We start from the raw sequence: 18,157 nt of genomic DNA, 5'->3' as shown, positions 1-18,157 counted from the left end.
TAGTTCCGAGGGATATCCCGGATACTCTGCGCTTGCGAGTCGAAGCTAGGAGAGGCAAGTTCTCCATTCCTACCCTAAATATTTTTTATGCCTGCTTTTGAGTAATGTCTAGTCGAGTTTCGTAGCCGAAGAAAAAACAATGTAGGCATTCCCTTCTCGTAAGCTGCAGGAAGAGGTATTTCTCGACGTCGATAGAGATCCTTTATTGCGCTGCGATCCCCACTTAGCGTCCCCACACTGACACTTTTGCGATTCTCCTACAGGAACGCCTCAAAATCACTCGGCGTAAAGTATGTGAGGTCGAGCTGACTAGGGCTTGTAAAGTACATCGGTGCCTCGTCACCTTCAGTTGATCGAATCCGTCGAGATATAAGCGCCAAGCTACCTCGATACGCGCGCTGTGTTTTGGAAGACACGCATGCATCCCTTACATCTTGCACAGTGACTTCTCTTGTTTCACTCCCATTTTTCGCAGCAGCCCAAGGCGACGGTGAGCTGGTCGATTGAGGGGGAGGGGGACGCCATCAAGCTAGTGGCTGAAGGGAACACGTCACCGTTGCGCGTCGAAGGTGCTGAAGATGGACTGCTTGACGGTGGGGTACGAGGCGAGACAGCCTCAATGGAGACCGGGGCCATGATGACGTTCGAGGCCAAGCTGGGCTCGGTGGCGTTCGAGGTCGAGCTGGACTCGGTGGCGTTCGAGGTCGAGCTGGACTCGGTGGTGCTCGAGGCCGAGCCGCAGTTGGTGACGCTCGAGGTCAAGCTGCAGTTGGTGGCGTTCGTGACCAAGATGGGCTCGGTGGCGCTCGAGGCCAAGCTGGGCTCAGTGGTGGGCGGAGCCGAGCAGCGCTTAGAGGTAGACAGCGGCTAGCTAGGTGTGCTCGAAGACAGGTTCTCCTTAACTTGCTTGGTCGCACTGCGGGTCTTCATGATGCAATAGGGATCGACTTGAAGGCGTGAATTGTTTTCTACCAATCCTGGCGCGTCGGATGTGTCGCCTACGAAACACGTGCCATTCGTTCGCCTTTGTGAGTGTATACAATTTTCTATATGTTCATTTGTGCTATCACTCACATTTTTGTCGATTTGTCCGCGATATTTCCTACGATTACATACAAAGTGCCAAATACGGCCTACGTTTCACCGACAATCATATTTGTATAGTATAGTGGATAGAGTCCCACAGAGCTGGCAAGACTAAAGTGCTAGTCTTACTTTTGCCTAGAGGGATATACTTGGCATAAGCATTCAGGGAGTGTCAGGTCATCTAGATATGTTTTTACTAAGACGTGTTACACATGACATTTGGCTTTGACTTCAATGTTTGATTTATTCCGAATGTATGCAATTTGATGCTGGGGGTAGCGCCGAAGATACGATGCTGTCGATCATCGATTGGACAACGGATGGAATTTACAACAGGGGGCAGTATCGCCAAGTATAGAGGGGTAAGTGTAGGAGCTGCGGTATAGGAAAAGCGCAGGCCGCTCCTATTCCAATTCGTCTGCCGTACCCGAAGTAACCGCTGAGCGGTGCACTTTATACCGATCCGACGCCGCACAACATGCGCAACTAGACTGCTACTGTTCAAGTGTAAGTCCAGCAAGAACGTGACCCTGTACGCGTGCATTGATTGGCGGGTGCCTACTAGCCCCAATATGCATATTTTAGTCCTTTCTCTAGGACGAAAGTGTCGCATACCTTGAAAACACTAATTGTTTTTACTAAATTCGTATTAAAATGACTTTAGGATTATGAAGGCGAGATAGGGAGCGTAGGGACGTAGAAAATAGTATGTAAATAAGTTGGAGCCGTCAAAAGACGAAGTAAGTTGTATTAGTAAAGAAAGCTCCTACCGGAGCGCAGGAGATGGCTGGTGTGGAGATTACTACTGCGGGAGACTGTATATCATACTAAATACGACAATAGCAGCTTGAAGAGGGTCTGAGATAACTGGCTAACAGCGTTTAGGTACACTGTACCAGAGGTCAAAGAGGCTACTTCAACACCCTCCCTGTCTCTTTTGAACGCTTTTCTCATGTTGATAGTATACAATTTAACAGGTCACCAAAATTGACAGCCGATCTTTCAGTCACCAAATCGCTGCCTAGGACGCCCGTGTTTGCTGACGCTCCTTGGTGCTCGCAGTCCTGCTGCGAGTGAAGGAGCGTCACAATGGGCGCGCCATGGCGCGCTTGTGGATGGATGGAATTGACAAACGTGCTGTGCTACAGGGTGGACAGAATTCAGCAGCACGCAAGAAGAGAGAAAATCGCACGGCGGCCAAGACACGGGACATGAAGAAGGCCAGAGCAGCCCGTCGCGCTGTGGCTATCGACAAAGCCGTCCAGACGACTCAAGGAAGGTGTGAGGGCACGGCCGCGCGGGCCAGGACGAGTGGGGCCGCTGGGGCCATCGCGGTGGCGGTACTGCAAGGCGTGGAGCCGCTACAGCTGTCACCTCATGTCACTGAAGTGAGTGAGGTTATTAGTGACACTGATAGGACTGGTGCTACCAGTAACACTAGCGTCACCAACCAGACTGATTCTGGTCAAACCAGCCAGTGCACGATTCTGCAGCCGACTCGTTATGCATGATATCCACGTTCATGAACTGCGTGTGCAAACTGCAACTGTGACAATGCAGCTGCTGTAGTTGACGATGTGGCTCCGTACACGGTTCGGGACGCCGTTGCAGTGGCGCAACTGGCTAATGTCACAATCCAGAAGGATAATGACACCGATCACGGGTCAACTCGCACCAACCAAATGTACTACCCCATTTATGGAGAGTACTATACGGGGAGTGATGTCACGGTTAACGCGAACTATGTCACCACCACGGAGACTGGGCAGCTTGCGTATATTAATGATCGACGTCAGACGCCTCTGGGGTTGGAGTACCGCGTATTCTGGGTGAATCCAGATCGCAGCTGTAAATGGCTGTATCTCCGCACATGGGAGCCGCGCGCAAGGCTGGCCGAGGACGACTTCGAAGTTGAAATGGACCTGGTCGACCGCTGAAAGGCGTCAAATTTGATACATTCGAAGCGTTTTGGAAGCAGAACAAGGTGGGATTCGTCTTGCTTGGAGCGGATGGAGAGTGCTCTGTCTCTTTAACGCATTCAAGCGTGGCGCGCAGCTAGCAGGACTACCAGATGTAATCACACAGCAAGATATCGTCCAGTTTGTCCGTGACGAGCTCGTGCTCTACCAGCGTGACCACTCCAAGGGTGCAACCTGGACGACCATGCTCTGGTTTCTTCCTCGACTTCTTGATGCCAGTAGCGATTTCATCTATAACGCCATTGCCAAGTATAACTACACGGTTCCAGGGCGTCGTGGGGCACGTGTTTTGGATGAGATCAAGCTAAACGACGGGATCTACATCGTCGCATCGTACAACCACAGCTTCGTCGGCCATGGATTCGTGTTCACCGTTCAAGGAAAGATGCGGCTCATCTACGATCTCCAAGAAGGTAAGACAATCGCGTCTGGGGAGGGATGGATTAACTTTTGTGCTTTCGTTCGTCCTTGTGTCATCTTCAAGTAGAAGTTGACGATCGGAGTCGGTGGATTTCCGCGGGTTTGCCTAACTGATAATGAACTTCCTCAGCAAAATGTTTGCCTTTAGCATGGATTATATGTATTAAAGATTATGTGCCTAGATGATTTGGTACTAGTCCAGGGAAACCTCAAGCTCTCGCCTCGAGACGAACTTCTCCCTCTCAAAACCGAGCGGGTTTCCTTGATCCTTTTTTGCTTGAACAAACTTGCCCATGTAGTCGGCCCCGATACAACTGATGAGGTGCTTCCGGACGTTGGAGTACCCAGTTTTCCAAGCCTGTTTGGGCTTTGCTGGGCACTTGCGGCACTGGTACGTGATGGACCCATCGTCCACGGTCACGTCGAAGAAAAACAGCACTCCGTTGGAATGCAGGACGTGGAGGTGGCGGTCTTGCTGAAGGCCATGGCGGACGACGTGGGCGTAGTTGTGGTAGTGGAGGAGTGGTCGAATGTTTGCAAAAAGCAGAATAAAGGCCGTGGACTGCCGGATTGCCCCGAAACGCTAGTAATTTCGCTCACTGTTTGCCACCCAACGCCATTCTGTACTATTGACGGTTAGGAGTCGGGCTAACTTGGAGCTCACTTGCTTCTGAAGCGCTCAGGGTGTAACCAGTTAGGAATAGGCGCCAGTAAGAACTGCAATGCTGCAGCGCACAGCAATATGTATTACAATTTCCGGCAAGCTTGCAATATGGTATTGCAAGTAGTATTGCTAAACGCCAATACCCGCAATATATTTGTGGCCATCACTGATTCCGTACCCTATTGCAACTCCAACAGAACGGAACGCTAAACGCTCCGTTAGAAGCCACCCTTGCAGCGAAGGTGAAAAAGATGCGATGAAAGATATTTCGTATCGCGAAGCCGTTGGCAGTATCATGTATCGCATGGTAGGCACTCGAACTGATATGACATTTTACATGCGCGAAGTCAGTCAATTCCTAGCTAATCCAGGAATGGAGCACTGGAAAGCAGTCGTAAGAGCGATGTCCAAATAGAAAAGCACCTGCTTTTTTCACCGACTTTTGACAGAATGCGTATGCACCGAAAATATGTCAACGGCGGATTTGCCGAGTTTTAACCTTTACTAGAGAGTTTTCGCTGCGGCTCCCATTGCCATTCCCACAGCAAAGTAAACACAAAAAGGGCACCTCTATGGGAAACCCCCTCCGCCACCCACAGAATTCGGAAATCTGTGGGAGCCTTCCCATTCCCAGAGTTGCCGCCTCCCACACGACCTCATGGCTGCAACGACTGTGGCTTCGAAGCCTGCCACCGAGCCACCTCGCTCGACAGCCCCACCACGCCGTAAGAACTACAGCGAAGAAGACGATGTCGCTCTGCTTCACCAAGTGCTGCTTGACCGGCCTTTTGCTAAGCCACGGGGCAAGGTCATGCAGCACTGGGACAGTCTTGCTGCAACGGTCGTAGCCTCGCCGGCCTTTTCGCGCAGTAAGCTAAGTGGCAAGAACGCACAGTCACGCATGAACCAGCTTGTTCAAACTCACCGAGAGGCGATGAAGGAGGCGGAGCTACTGTCTGGCGTGGCGGAGGAGGTCACGGAGAGAGACCAGCTGCTTGATGAGCTTGTAGAGCTCCTCGATGATGCTAAACAGGAGCAAGAATGCAAAAAGCAAAACGAACAGAAGAAGCGCGAGCGAGACGAGGCAGCGTCGCTTGTGGCTCGCCGGGCAGCTCGAACAGCGAAGACAGCTACAATATGCCCGCCACGTCGAAACGAAAGTCGAACTCGGCGTCCACATCCGTCGTAGCAGTGATGCAGAAGCGGATGTTAGGCATGACAGGGCGCTAGACGGGCGGGCGATAGAGGGCTGCAACCATAAGAACCATGGCGTCACTGCATCCTGTGTCCTCGAGTAGAGCGCACAGCAGAAGAATCTCGTCCGACGTCATCTTCACTTGTTCAGGAAGCAAGGGGCTCAGCTTGAGCCTTCTATAAAGCATGGCATGCTATTTAATAAGGTGATTTGCTGGGACTGGGAAACCGCGAAAAGTGGTTTTGATCTCCCATAGCCACACCTGAGAGACTATCTGGGAATGGGAAAGGAAAACTTGCAAAAACTCTCTACTACCCAGCTTGAAAGCCCACGCGTGGGATCGGCAAATATTCCACGGGTGGGCTTTAGCGGATTAGTTAAATGCAAAAGAAAATGTATTAGAGAGAGTGTTCAGAGGCTACTAGTTAGCCCAATGTAGTGTTTAAATGGAGCGAGTGGCAGTCCCGACCTGTCTTCAGGCCACAAACACCAAAGAAATTGTTCTGCAGTGGGTCCGAGCACCCAGAGCAGTAAAACGAGGCCTTCCGCCCGCAAATACTGCATATGCGCTGAGCACGCAAGATTGTTCCGCTAAGACGCTTGTACTGGGGGAGCGTGCTGAATGCATAGAGTGTGTGAGTTGGTGGCGCTACGTCGTCACGGAAATCAGCAGCAGTAGTGACCCTCGTCGAGCGGTGCATCACAAAGTCATTGAAGACCAGTTGATAGGCCAATTGAGAGATGAAGGTGTTGAAGTCAACAATAGCCGATTCTAAGAACCCAGATTCGACTGCTTCATACTGATAGGCACGGAAAGCATCCACTACCACCATGCCAAACACAGTAGCGAGCAAACGGTGCTGCCACTGCATTGTGTGCCAAGTTCGTTCCATCTCGAGGCTACCCTGTCGAAGATGATCGTGAACATCAATCACCGAGAACTTCGAGAAAAAGAGCTCCACCATTTGCGGGCGCTGGATACGTCGATCGTACTGTATAGTTTTCAGCTGGTGGTTGTCTAGGATGAGCCTGTGTAGACGGCGAACGCTGTCATTGCCAGGAAGTGACGTTCCGCGGTTTGAGATGAGGCACTTCGCTTTGCGGTCAGCCCAGCAGAGAGCATACATCGTGGTGCCTTTAGGAGTTTTGCTCTGTAGCATCTTAAATGACCCGCGAGCGGGCTCAGTGCCAAACCACTCCGTCATATATTTTTTCGGATACTCCCGAGATGCTGTTTTGACCATTCCCATGAAGTAAAGGCCGCAAAGATTTTCAAGTTGCACAAGGGTTTTAACCGAAGCAAACGCACTGTCTGCAACAACGGTACGCCCGCTACCTTTGTAAACTTCAGAAAGCCGAAGTACAATCGCTGTGCCCTCGCCAAACAACGCGTGGTATGGCTTCTGACGTTGGCGCTCAGCTCCCTCCATCAAATCTAGTCCCAATAGCACGCCCGAATCACCATCAGCTATAGCTTTGAGTTCAGCACCCACGCCTTCTGGCTTTCTTGGGATTTTTGTTTTGTGAGGTATGCCATCGTGGCAGTATTTACCCTCTTTTCCCTGCCAGGCGCTCATGCACTCGTCCACACAAATAATCTCCCCGGGTGATACTACATCGCGACGGCGTGAATTAAATCCATCTATCAGCGGCCTAATAGATTTCCATGGGTCATCTGACGGCACATCATCGGAAAAAGAGAGCGCGGCCGAAATATTTTCAAAGGCATGTCGAGTAATGCAGTAGCGCTCGCCAAAGTTAGCGGCTGTGCCAACCATGCCCTCAGGGACTGCTTTTTCCCAGTAGGTCCGCAAGGGTCCGCGTCAAGGCTCGACTGTCATCGCAAGACGAACTCCTAGAAAGCGAAACAAGTCGCCTTCAGCAATTGGGCGCTGCTTACGCTCCACCAACCTGGTATTCGTGTGCTGTAGAGTTGTTTGTATAGTTGACCACGGGTACATCAAGTAGAAATATTTGGCGAAGGTTTTTTCTCCTAACGCTAGCGTCGATGGCCAACGGAAAAAAGTTTTGCGCTTGCGTTGCAGCGTTGCAGGGTCGACAAGAAGGTCGGAGCAAAATTCCCAGATGCGGTTGTGGGCAAGTACTTTTCCGTCGTTTGAAATACCAGAGACCATCGTAGACGTAACATCTATGCTATCTTCTTCATCTTCCTCCTCCTCTGAAGACGATTCCGACTCAGAAGATGACCAGTCACCCGAGCCAAGCCCCGAATCAGCACCAGCTAACAGTAAAGCGGTCATCGACTCTAGAGACGCCGTAGGCTGGTTCCGCGTGGCTGCATCGCTATTGAGGGGCTGTAGTAGCTGTACTGCACGCGCCGACACTGCCTGTACTGATCCATCGCCCCACTGAACGCTGTACCATGGCTGGCGTTTGCTGTTGTCGATCGACAGAACGACACCCTGCTTGCCCAGTGTCCCTTTAGACTTTCCTTGAACACGATTTCCCACAGCGAGTTTTACCATGAAGACAGCTTCGTTTGTGACCGAAAAAAAGCGCTGGATAGCTCAGACCTTCCTCTCTATTTTTAAACGAACTACGTACACTAGGTATTTGAAGTAGCTTCTAAGCAAATATTTATAGGTGGGCCCACGCGTGGGCTCTGTGGGGAGTAAAGGTTAAGTCCATAGAAAAAAGTAGGTCCAGCATCTGCTTTTTGAGGAGGGGCTGGCTTATTCAGCCGATCGACCAGAGAGAGAGAGAGAGAGAGAGAGAGAGAGAGAGAGAGAGAGAGAGAGAGAGAGAGAGAGAGAGAGAGAGAGAGAGAGAGAGAGAGAGAGACGATGATGGCTGCTGCGGCGCAGCGGTGCCTTCGCCACGATGAAGCCAGGGGCAAGCACGACCAGGGGAGTCAAGACGAAGGATAACAGGCTTGTGAAGCGCTGCACTAGCCCTCTCCTCGCGAAGAGTGTTCACATCCGAAGAGTTCATGGCACCGATCTCTCGACTGCAGGCCAAGGCGCGGAGCCGCGGGCGCAGTGTGCACATTGCAGATGATACTGCATCGCTGTGTGATGATGGTCAAGGTGCATGGGGCGCTCGACCAGCCGGTCCGAACGCCGGCGACGTCGTGGTGCTCAACAGGGAAGATGACAAGACGCCCGCCACCTTCAACGACAGCGCGGAGGGCAACAACAGCATGGACGTTGGGTTCCCCAGCTACAGCTCGATCCCCAGCGAAAGCATGAATATGCCGAAACGTAAACACGGAGGAGGGTGAGATATCTAGGCGCAGTAGCAACGCAGACATGGGCGATGACAAAAACGTGGGCGTGGAGACCAGCAGCAACCTCTGCTTGGGGCAGTGCTCGAAAATACCATATAATATTGAATAGGCCTGCAGCAAAAGAACGTAATAGCTAACACAACAACTTCACAAACAATAGTTAATCATTGTCAAATACAGAATGTATAGCCAGATCAAAGGATAACTTGCTCTAGCGGGCACGGCAGCTCTACATTTGCTGGTACACCGCGTTTACCGTCTCCATGTCCCAGTACCTGCGGTTTGAGCGCAAGAACGCTAACATCTCATGTTAATGGGCAACAGCGACGCTCGTTGCGGCGTCAGTACCAGTTTTGCCTGTGAGAAGAGGCGTTCAGCGCGGTTACTCGTTGGCGGGAGCTTCGTGAGAAGCTCCAAGTCAACCGCCGCTAATGGGGACGCTACGGCCGTCTTCTTGGCTCGCAAAATGGCCGTGGCAAAGTATTCTCCCAACTGGTTCTTCTCGCCGTCATCGTCCCGCTCCTTGCGCTTAGAGACCGTTACCGATACCGCTTTTTCAAACGCTTTGATGGCTGTGCGCTCAATCCATCAAGGATTTAATACTATACCTTCACTGGTGCCGATTCAAATACAATCGAAGCGGACGCCTTTAGCTGGGACTTCATTGACGGGAATCGTTGCACAACGGAGTTGAACAGGGTTCTCACATCCGCAAGCGACAGACCCTCCGCTTGGAGCTTGACGGTAACACTGTTTAAAATCTTGAGATCCTCGTGAACTCCTTCGATTCGTCGATGCATGGCTGCCTTTGGAATTAGATCGAAAACAGCGTCCACTTTCTTGATCTCCCCCCGGATGCGTACGTACCTAGCCAGCATGTCAAATACTGAGCTCCAACGCGTCGCGTTGGGGCGGAGCGGGGCCAGGTCTGTGTGCTTCCGGAGGGCAGCGCGGTTGTTCGCCGTGCGAAGCGCTATCATCAAGGCGCTCACTGCGTCAACTGTCGCCTTGTGGACTTCGAGGAATGTGTTTACAGCCAGGTTGAATCGATGCGACGCGCAGCCAATCAGAGGAACTCGTAGCCGTGTCGCACTGGTTTGGTTGGTAGCACAATTATCACCAATCAGAAACGCCAGGGACAGTTCTAATTGGTGAACAATTGCCAGGATTTTCTAGATGTACTTGCAATGCGACTGAGCCGTCTGATCGCCTTTCTCCATAGGTGTCAACGCCGCTTGAGCTTACCGTTGCTCTAGTACACGGCAAAAGAGCAACAGAGTGCTCGAAATGACAGGTACAGCCATCAAACATAACACCAATAGGCACGTGAAGCTCCGCGCGGATCTTCTTCTCTACCTCCACCACTGTCGCGACAAGGTAAGTCTTTAGCGTTTTGGAGCATGTAGGCTTCAGTGTGGTCATGGATCTTGTTCGTGGGTTATCGACCTCACATAGAGGCATGTTGCGATCGACAACCCACTCCATCCAGCAGTACATGTTGACAGCAGCTGGGTTGACAAATCTGTTAGATGAGAGAGACCCTGCCTGTCTGCTCTGGTGTAGCTTGAACTCGAGGCCATAATGAGGATGTTTATCCGTCAAATGACTCATCAGATTGGCGTACCCACTTGAAGGAAGCTGCTTACGCCGAGTACCACAGTAGTTGCACACATAGTAGTGATCGGAGTCGGCAGCAAAGAAGTAGCGATACAAGTCGCGGTTGGTGATGGTGGTCATGCTGAGGTGGCGGGTGCATCACATCTTGGAATGTCTAGTTCAGTGGCAAGTCGCTGCATCAAAAACATCGAAGATCTTTTGTTTGGAATGATAAAACATATTATACGTTTCCCGGCTCCGTCAGCCGATGACGAATGGAATGCTCTTGTTGATAGCTTTGCTGCTCGAGGAGGCGCTTTCCCGGACGTGGCGTGCATATTTGACGGGACCCTGATCAAGACCAAAAGGCCAAGAGAGCATCAGGTAATTTAAACGAGTTGTGCTGTTTTGTATTTTGAAGTAGTGTGTGCTTTAACATTGGAACATTACGCAGGGATTCTATGACAAGAGTGGAAAACCTGCTTACAATTGTCTGGCCGCGATTGATTACCGCATGAAGTTTTGCTACCTGGGAATTCTCAGCGGCTGCAATTCGGATCAATCGATGAGAAATCAGTCAGAAGTTCTTGAATTCCGAGCTGGAGACCTCTGTCCGCAAGGCATAAATTGGCTGGGTGATTCTGGGTTCAAGTTGTGGCCATTTCATGTGGTGCCATTTGACGAGCGCAGTGGGCAACGACTTACTCGGAAGCAGAGATGGTAAGTTCTACGCTGTGAATTAATTTACTATTAATCACCCATCTAACGACTTCTCTCTCTATTTCATTTTTAGTTACAATTACCACCTCTTTGCCACCCGAATTTTCGTCGAGTGTGTGTTTCGAAAGTGGAAGGCTCGCTTCAAAGTCCTCCACAGTGTGACCGATCACCGTACCGACAAGCGAAACTCCCGGATGATATGCGCTGCTGTAGTACTTCACAACCTACGGATTGACATCGGTGACAATGTCACGTTTCGTTTTGTTCGAAGTGATGAATCTCAACGGGAGGCAAGTGAGACGATGAACGCATACAATCAAGATTGGGATAGAACGAAAGCTGAAATTGATTTAGCAAAAAAGGAAGAGGAACGCCTATGCCGACCGCTTCTATCGCGCAGATAACGCATGAGGGAGCCTGTGAGATGATTGTGTCGCAGCATTTACGAACGTTGAAGATGGTTCATCATTTGCTTCATGATTTCAGCATTTTGTTGCTGAAATTGGCGATGCTACGGAGGATAGCTGCAGGCGTTTCTTGCTGTTTAGCACTCGATAACTCAATGGATGCCGTCAGCTTCTCCATCGTTTGCACCATTCTCGCCTCTTGATTGAATTGGGTTGATTGCGTACGCATCGATAGAAGTTTTGTCATGCTGTCGAAGCCATAGCGGATACTTTATCTGACAACGTCCACGGGATGGCTCGACGTGGTCTTCATTTGCTGCGACGCTGCTTTATTTTTTTATCTTTGCTTTTGCCTTCGATTTTGTGTTTTCACGCGCTCTGTTTGGCGAGTCGACACTTGCTGCTTCGGAGTCAGCATCGTCTTCAAAGGTGTCGTCGCTTGAGGGCTCAGGTGATTCTGCAATGCCTGGTTCAGTGATGGCTTCACCAGTGCAACCGGGATTTCCAGAAAACACATCGCAGAGAAGTCGCCAGAGCGCCGCTAATTCAGTACCAAGCGCATCACGATACGTTGGGCGCAAGTTTAACGGATCGCACGTCAAATGCATCGTAGTGGACTCACTTGACAAAGTTTCGCTCCTATCACCAACACGCTCATCTTTAATGATCAAGTAGTCATCTGGCAAGCTGGCATCTCAGGGTATTTACGTTGCAGTGGGCTGCTGTCGTCTTCACCCCTGCCCGAGTTGTTTCCAGCGCCTCGGTTGCCAGTTGCCAGAAGCCGCAATGGTTTTTGCTGGTATGCGGGGCGAATGGAGGTCAATTTGTTTTAGAACTGTTTCACGCTCACATTGATGACTCACCCCTCCCCCAAGCCTCTTTAGCAAGTGCGCGCTGGTGCTTGTCTAATAAATCTTTGGTGAAGATGTCAGCCACCATCGTTTTCGTATTGCAATAAGTGACGGTAAATTCGTGTCGCCCATCCTTCTCCTGCACAAAACAGTATCTTACATGTATGTGCTTTGACATCCGATGAAGTTCGGGGTTGTAGCAGATTTTTATACAGCTCTGGTGGTCCTCATGGATAACGTTGGCTTGCGTTGTAGCAAAACCAAGTTCTTGGAGGAGAAGTTTAAGGAATATCATCTCTTGCATGCAATGACATAGGGCAATGTACTCTGCCTCTGTTGTAGACAGTACTACAGTGTGGTGCTTACGTGAGATCCACGAGATTGGGCGCCCGGCTAACATGGTCACATAACCACCCACCTATCATCTGGTGTCATCAGTTTGCATAGTTCGAGTCGCTGAATGCTGTAAACTCGACAACGTTTTCTAAATCCTTTATAACGGAATAAAGTAGTCTACTTAAGAGTAGAAGGAAGCTCCGCTTCGCAGCTTCGAGGTGTCCCCATTCTTGAGTGCGCACTGCTCGAAGTTCTCTAACAGTGCTAACATGACCCAGGCTAACGCCACTACAGCTTTTTCGCCACCCGAGTACGAGTTCCGAGCCCCCACACCACCGGAGGTCTCGCGGGACGTCGCTCCTTAAACGAGCTTCCAGACGACTGGATCCATCTTCTAACGGAGGGAGCGGGCAACCACGCAAAAGCGTTCGACGCTTTCTTGCTGACACGGCATCAACTCAAGATGATGAATCTACGAGCCGAGCGGTCTCAACGCCAAAACCAACTGCGCGACCAGAAACGACGCCGTCGGATCCACCCAGCGTAAACGACCTAGGCGACGCAGGCGCTGCCAAGAACAAACCACCAGTAATCGACCCAAGCCACGCAGATGCTGTCAACAACAAACCACCAGTGATGAAGCAGACAAAGCAAAGCCAGCGTGTTAGAAAGGGAAGGGCCTCCAACACCAAGACCAACGAGATTGCTCCTGGTTTCTCCTTAGAATCCTCCACGACGCTTCTCTCCGCATCAAAGCCCCAGCGCAACGTTGCCGTGACTAAAGCTACTGGCCGCAAACCCAAGCCCACCTCTACGAAGAAAAAATCGATCAAGACATTAGCAGCTTTACGTGCGAAGGCTTCAACAGCTGGTGGCGTTGAAAAGGAAGCTAAAAGCATGTGCTGGACGACACTAGTGACGACGCTAGCTATAGAGGCTCGCTTCAAGAACAAGCTCATTTTGAAGATGGTCAGCACCACAAACACCGACTCGAAAGGAATGCGAGCAAATTGGGAGGATGCTATTTCCGTCACCAATTCAGAGAACTAACGGCAAATCTCAGGTTACAAACCCTGGAAGCTCAATCCGGCCAGTCAATATAGTAAAACGATGATAATATATTTGCATGAAGCGTGCCTATCTATTGCGTTACTTTATTTTTTCCCCACTGGGTTTTTATCTTTAGTTCGCACAAGGTTTCCCCTCATTGGCGCTGTTCAGACAACGCTTGGAACGTGGAACCTGACAAAAAATAGTGACATTTTGCCAGGTTCCAGGGAAAACGTGTTCAGCGTCATCACGTTTTGCCCTGTAACCTGAGAAAAGGCCACTAAAAACACCAGGAATAACCCCGCTTCAGTGCCCTTTTCCCAGGGGTGTAACGGGGTTACACGTACAAGTGGCTGCAAGCCACTTGTGAATTTAACGGATAGGTTCTCTGTGTGTTAAAAGTTTTGGATACTTCCTCACCTTGGTGTAAGACACACCAATGGATACATTGAAGTGGACCACCACAATGAGTGGTCCACACCTACCCAAAGATCCTATTGGTAGAAAGCAGCATCTTTCTACCAATCAGAGACATGCATATTAGCGGGGGCTCTGACAGCCAGCCGCTGTCAACCCTTTCATAGATGATAAACAGTTTTAGCAGATTTTAGAGGAAGATCAATTTACAAACAATACAGTTCTCATTTTACCTAATCTAAGTCACTTGGAGTCTTATCTGATTTAAATTATATTTGTGTATTCAAATATAATTAACTCAAGTAATTACTAAGTACTTACGCTTCCTCATACACGTAGCGCAACGTGTAAGCAAAAATAGTGAGTCAAGTTAGACCCACTACACCTGGTAGCACATTGTAGTCCGTCCAACGACCGACTGCTTGACGTTCGTACGAGGTGTACGAACGCGGAGCCGAGAACCCCATGAGCACCGAGGTGCCCATGGAGAGCTCCAACATGCCTGCAACGCATGTTGCACGCGCAGACTGCCCCCACCTGTCTGACCCAGAGTGGGAGGCCCTCCAACGACTGTCAACAGTCATTGGAGAAGTGGGGTAGCTACGATGTTGCGTACGCTATCGCCGACGGAGCAACATGGTGTTGCACTGGGGTTCATCATGAAGGAGCAGCGTGATGCTGCTTCCTCAGTGACGGCGTCGTCAGGGACGACACCGCGTGCTCAACCATTAAAGTTGAGCGTAAGCAATTATGTGGGAAGCGAGGGCGAGCCTCTCCTCCGGTGGCTTGTCGAGCTCGACACAGCCATAGCGGCTCAACGCATCGTCGACCCGCTGTCGAAGGTCGCGTTCGCCATGTCCTGTCTTGGCGGACGCGCAAGGGGTTGGGCGTATGGACGCCGACTCTCCGATCCTACGTGCTTCAGCACGTACGAAGTGTTCAAAGAGGAGCTCAAACAAGCGTTGGAGCCCCCGCAAAACGAGTTCCGGTCGAGGGCGGAGTTCCTCGACCTTCAGCAGGGTAAGCATGACGTCCATGCTTACGCGCAGCGCGCACGATATTTGGTATCAAATATCGTGACTAACCCGATTGACGAGGCGACCAAGGTCGCCACGTTCATGAAAGGACTTCGAGATGGGCCCGTGAAGACCTATCTCTTCCGAGAGTACCCGAGTACTCTCGAAGCTGCAATCACCCTTGCCATGCAAGAAGAGTTTAGCCTGTGGCAGGCTAAACTCCATGTAAATATACCGAGGCCTCAACCGCGCCCGGTAGCGAGGACGGGAGGCCCGGAGCCAATGGACCTCTCGAATGCAACAACTGCTGGTTACCAGCAGCAGGGAGGTAACGTGCGATGCTTCCGTTGCGGAAGGATCGGTCACTTTGCACGGGAGTGCACAGCTCCCATGCCCCCTGGAGGTGGCCGTCGTGGCGATGCTAGGCATGGCCGCGGACCAACAAAAAACGCGAACATCCAGTTGGCGCGGGGCGCCCTACTGGTAATGCAGTCGCGCGTGCCGACATCGGGCACGCGACACTGAGGACTGCAGCCCCCAGTGAGACCAGCTCTCACTGCAAGAAACAAGATGACAGGCCAAACCTGGTCATCTTGAAGGTAACGTCGAAGAGAGCGAGTGACTCTCTTCGAGCTTTGGTAGATTCAGGCGCGTCGAACAACTTTGTTCGACTACGAAGCCTGCCGAGACTTGACTTCGAGGAGGTAGATACACCTCGAAGTCTTCTGGAGGTACGACTGGCAACAGGTGCCATCGTAAAGACCGAGAAGCGCGTCGTGAACGTGCGCTTCTCGTACAAACAACAAGTGTTTGTCGAACACTTTATCGTCCTGGACCTGGACGATAAGTTCGACGTGGTAATGGGCATGCCGTGGCTTGCACGGCATGATCCGGTGATAGACTGGAAGAAGAGCACGCTCGTGCGCTTCGGCCGCGACAGCGGAACAGAGAGCGATGGCCCTGTTACCGCAGCGCACGCACCAACAGGTGCGCGCGGCTCACCAGTCGAGACAGCGCTTAACGCTGCTGTCCCGGAGTGCCCAAGGAGTGCGCGAGGTCGCGCACAAGTGAACCCACGTCGGCAATGCTGCCGACGTCGGAAGAAAAAGATGTACTGGTTCCGGGAACCAACACCCACGTTCAAGCGTGTAAGGCACAATCCCTGACCCGAAGAGGTCAGGTCGACAACGACGCGTCGGCTCCGGGAGCAGACGCACCCTCGGTCATGAGGGGATCCGCCAATGAATGGCGTCGAGGTGACGAAGGCGTGTCAACTCCGGAGTTGATGCTGCAAACAGTGCGGACGGTTGCAAACGTACCGCACTGACGCAATTTGCATGCTGTCGTGCAGCCGGGCTGCACGACAAAGCGCCATGGGATCAAGCCGGGCTTGATACCGCGCGCCCGCGGACAGGGTCCGCCGTCGAACAGCTGTCCACGGCCGGGCCTGGACCAGAAGAACAACTGTGCGGAGCCGGGCTCCGCACAACAAGAAGACGGCGCAAGCGGAAAACGCTGCGCAAGTCTCGGTCCGGGACCGAGACGCAACAAGAGCGGTCTGCTGGGCAGACTGCGGCGGTGACACCGGATGGCGAGACGCTAAGCGTCTTGACGCGCACCGATACTGGATTCCAGTATCGTGAGATGGAACTCGCTAGCCCTCCGACGACGGCGTCGGAGTTGACTTCGTTTCCAGCCATGAGCTGGAAGCGCTTCACGCGCGACTTACACGATGGACGCATCGAGCAAGTCTGCGTTCTTTCGGACAGCGAAAGAACGGAAAGCGAGAGGGAAGAGCTGAGGCAGCTCTTCATGGGAAGTACCACTAAGAGTGAAGACACTCTCAGTGCGAAGACGAAGCGGGAGCGCTTCGAGGAACAAGGTTGGGGCTCGCTGAAGTCGAGTCCCTATTACGAATTACTGAGGGAGTACAAAGACGTACTCCCGGAAGAGATTCCTGCGGAGCTTCCGCAGGATAAGGGCATTCAGCACGAGATTGATCTCGTGCCGGGCACAAAATATTGTGTTACGCGGCAGTGGCCACTGCCGCGAGAGCAAGTCAAGGCGATCGACGACTTCTTTGAAAGTCGTCGTAAAGCAGGACAAGTGCGGGAATCAAAGTCCCCGCACAGTGCTCCGACGTTCTGTGTCAAAAAGCCACAGGGCGGATGGCGCATCGTTCATGCGTATAACAAGCTGAACTATGCGACGGTACCGGCGCAGACGCCGATACCGTGAAAAGATGTTATCATCGATTCAATGGCCGAGAGCACCGTTTACAGTGCTCTCGACTTGCGCGATGGATTTTATCAAATCCTAATGCGTGAGAGCGATATCTCTCTCACGGCAGTGAGCACGCCAAGCGGCATGCTCTGGGAATGGCTAGTAATGCCGCAGGTGCTTAAGAACGCCCCTGCGACCTTCAACAGGTGCGTGACGCACTTGTTGCGCTCGGTGCGCGACTTCGCACCGAGCTACTTCGATGATGTGTTCATCCACAGCCGAGCTGTGGACGGGAAGACCGACGTAGAGATGCACAGGGTGCATCTCCGGAAGCTACTTGAGCTTATGCGAAAACATAAGCTCTACGCGAACCTGAAGAAGTGTATCTTCGGGGCGAGCGAGATACCCGTCCTCGGGTGTCTCGTAGGAAAGAATGGCGTTCGCCCTGACCCGGAAAAGGTCAGAGTGATAAATGAATGGCCAACGCCTTCAAGTGTCAAGGAACTGAGGCAGTTCCTTGGCTTGGCCACGTACTTGTGCAAGTACGTGGAGGATTACGCGGGCAAGATCCACCCGCTGTCACAGCTTCTTAAGAAGGAAGCTGTGTGGAATTGGACAACCGATTGCCGAAAGGCATTCGATGCAGTCAAGCGGGGCTTGACTGAGGCACCGAGCTTGGCAGTGGCTGACCAAGATCGTTCATTCCACGTCGTATGTGACGCATCCGACTTCGCGATCGGATGTGCGTTGATGCAGCACGATCACGAGGGCCGTGATCGTGTCGTCTACTACCAATCGCGTCAGCTGAAACCAGCTGAGCCCAACTATCCGGTGCATGACAAGGAACTCCTTGCCATGAAATATGCACTCGCAAAGTTCCGAGTGTATTTGCTTGGAAGTAGACCATTTGTGGTCTACATCGACCATGCTTCACTGCGCACGGCAGTGAA

At 51.7% G+C, this 18,157-nt stretch overlaps 3 protein-coding genes across 3 annotated transcripts; 2 read left to right on the top strand and 1 right to left on the bottom strand.

Moving 5' to 3' along the window:
- Positions 1-4,807: 4,807 nt before the first annotated feature.
- Positions 4,808-5,338, top strand: IUM83_16845 (uncharacterized protein; the record flags this gene model as incomplete). Its single annotated transcript, XM_067941757.1, has 1 exon — positions 4,808-5,338. The coding sequence occupies one exon, from the start codon at positions 4,808-4,810 to the stop codon at positions 5,336-5,338; it is 531 nt and encodes a 176-aa protein (XP_067794407.1).
- Positions 5,339-5,769: 431 nt separating this feature from the next.
- IUM83_16844 (Protease inhibitor EpiC4) lies at positions 5,770-6,471 on the bottom strand (the record flags this gene model as incomplete). The annotated part of the gene is made up of 3 exons (XM_067941756.1): positions 5,770-6,028; positions 6,185-6,336; positions 6,391-6,471. 3 exons carry the CDS (start codon positions 6,469-6,471, stop codon positions 5,770-5,772), a joined length of 492 nt encoding a protein of 163 aa, XP_067794408.1.
- Positions 6,472-8,294: 1,823 nt separating this feature from the next.
- IUM83_16843 (uncharacterized protein) lies at positions 8,295-8,585 on the top strand (the record flags this gene model as incomplete). The annotated part of the gene is made up of 1 exon (XM_067941755.1): positions 8,295-8,585. One exon carries the CDS (start codon positions 8,295-8,297, stop codon positions 8,583-8,585), a length of 291 nt encoding a protein of 96 aa, XP_067794411.1.
- Between the last annotated feature and the right edge of the window lie 9,572 nt (positions 8,586-18,157).

This window comes from Phytophthora cinnamomi (assembly GCF_018691715.1).
Source record: "Phytophthora cinnamomi strain GKB4 chromosome Unknown Contig25, whole genome shotgun sequence".
Taxonomy (NCBI): Eukaryota; Oomycota; class Peronosporomycetes; order Peronosporales; family Peronosporaceae; genus Phytophthora; species Phytophthora cinnamomi.
The sequence above is the reverse complement of the archived record's forward strand: the minus strand, read 5'-3'. Positions and strand labels throughout refer to the sequence as shown.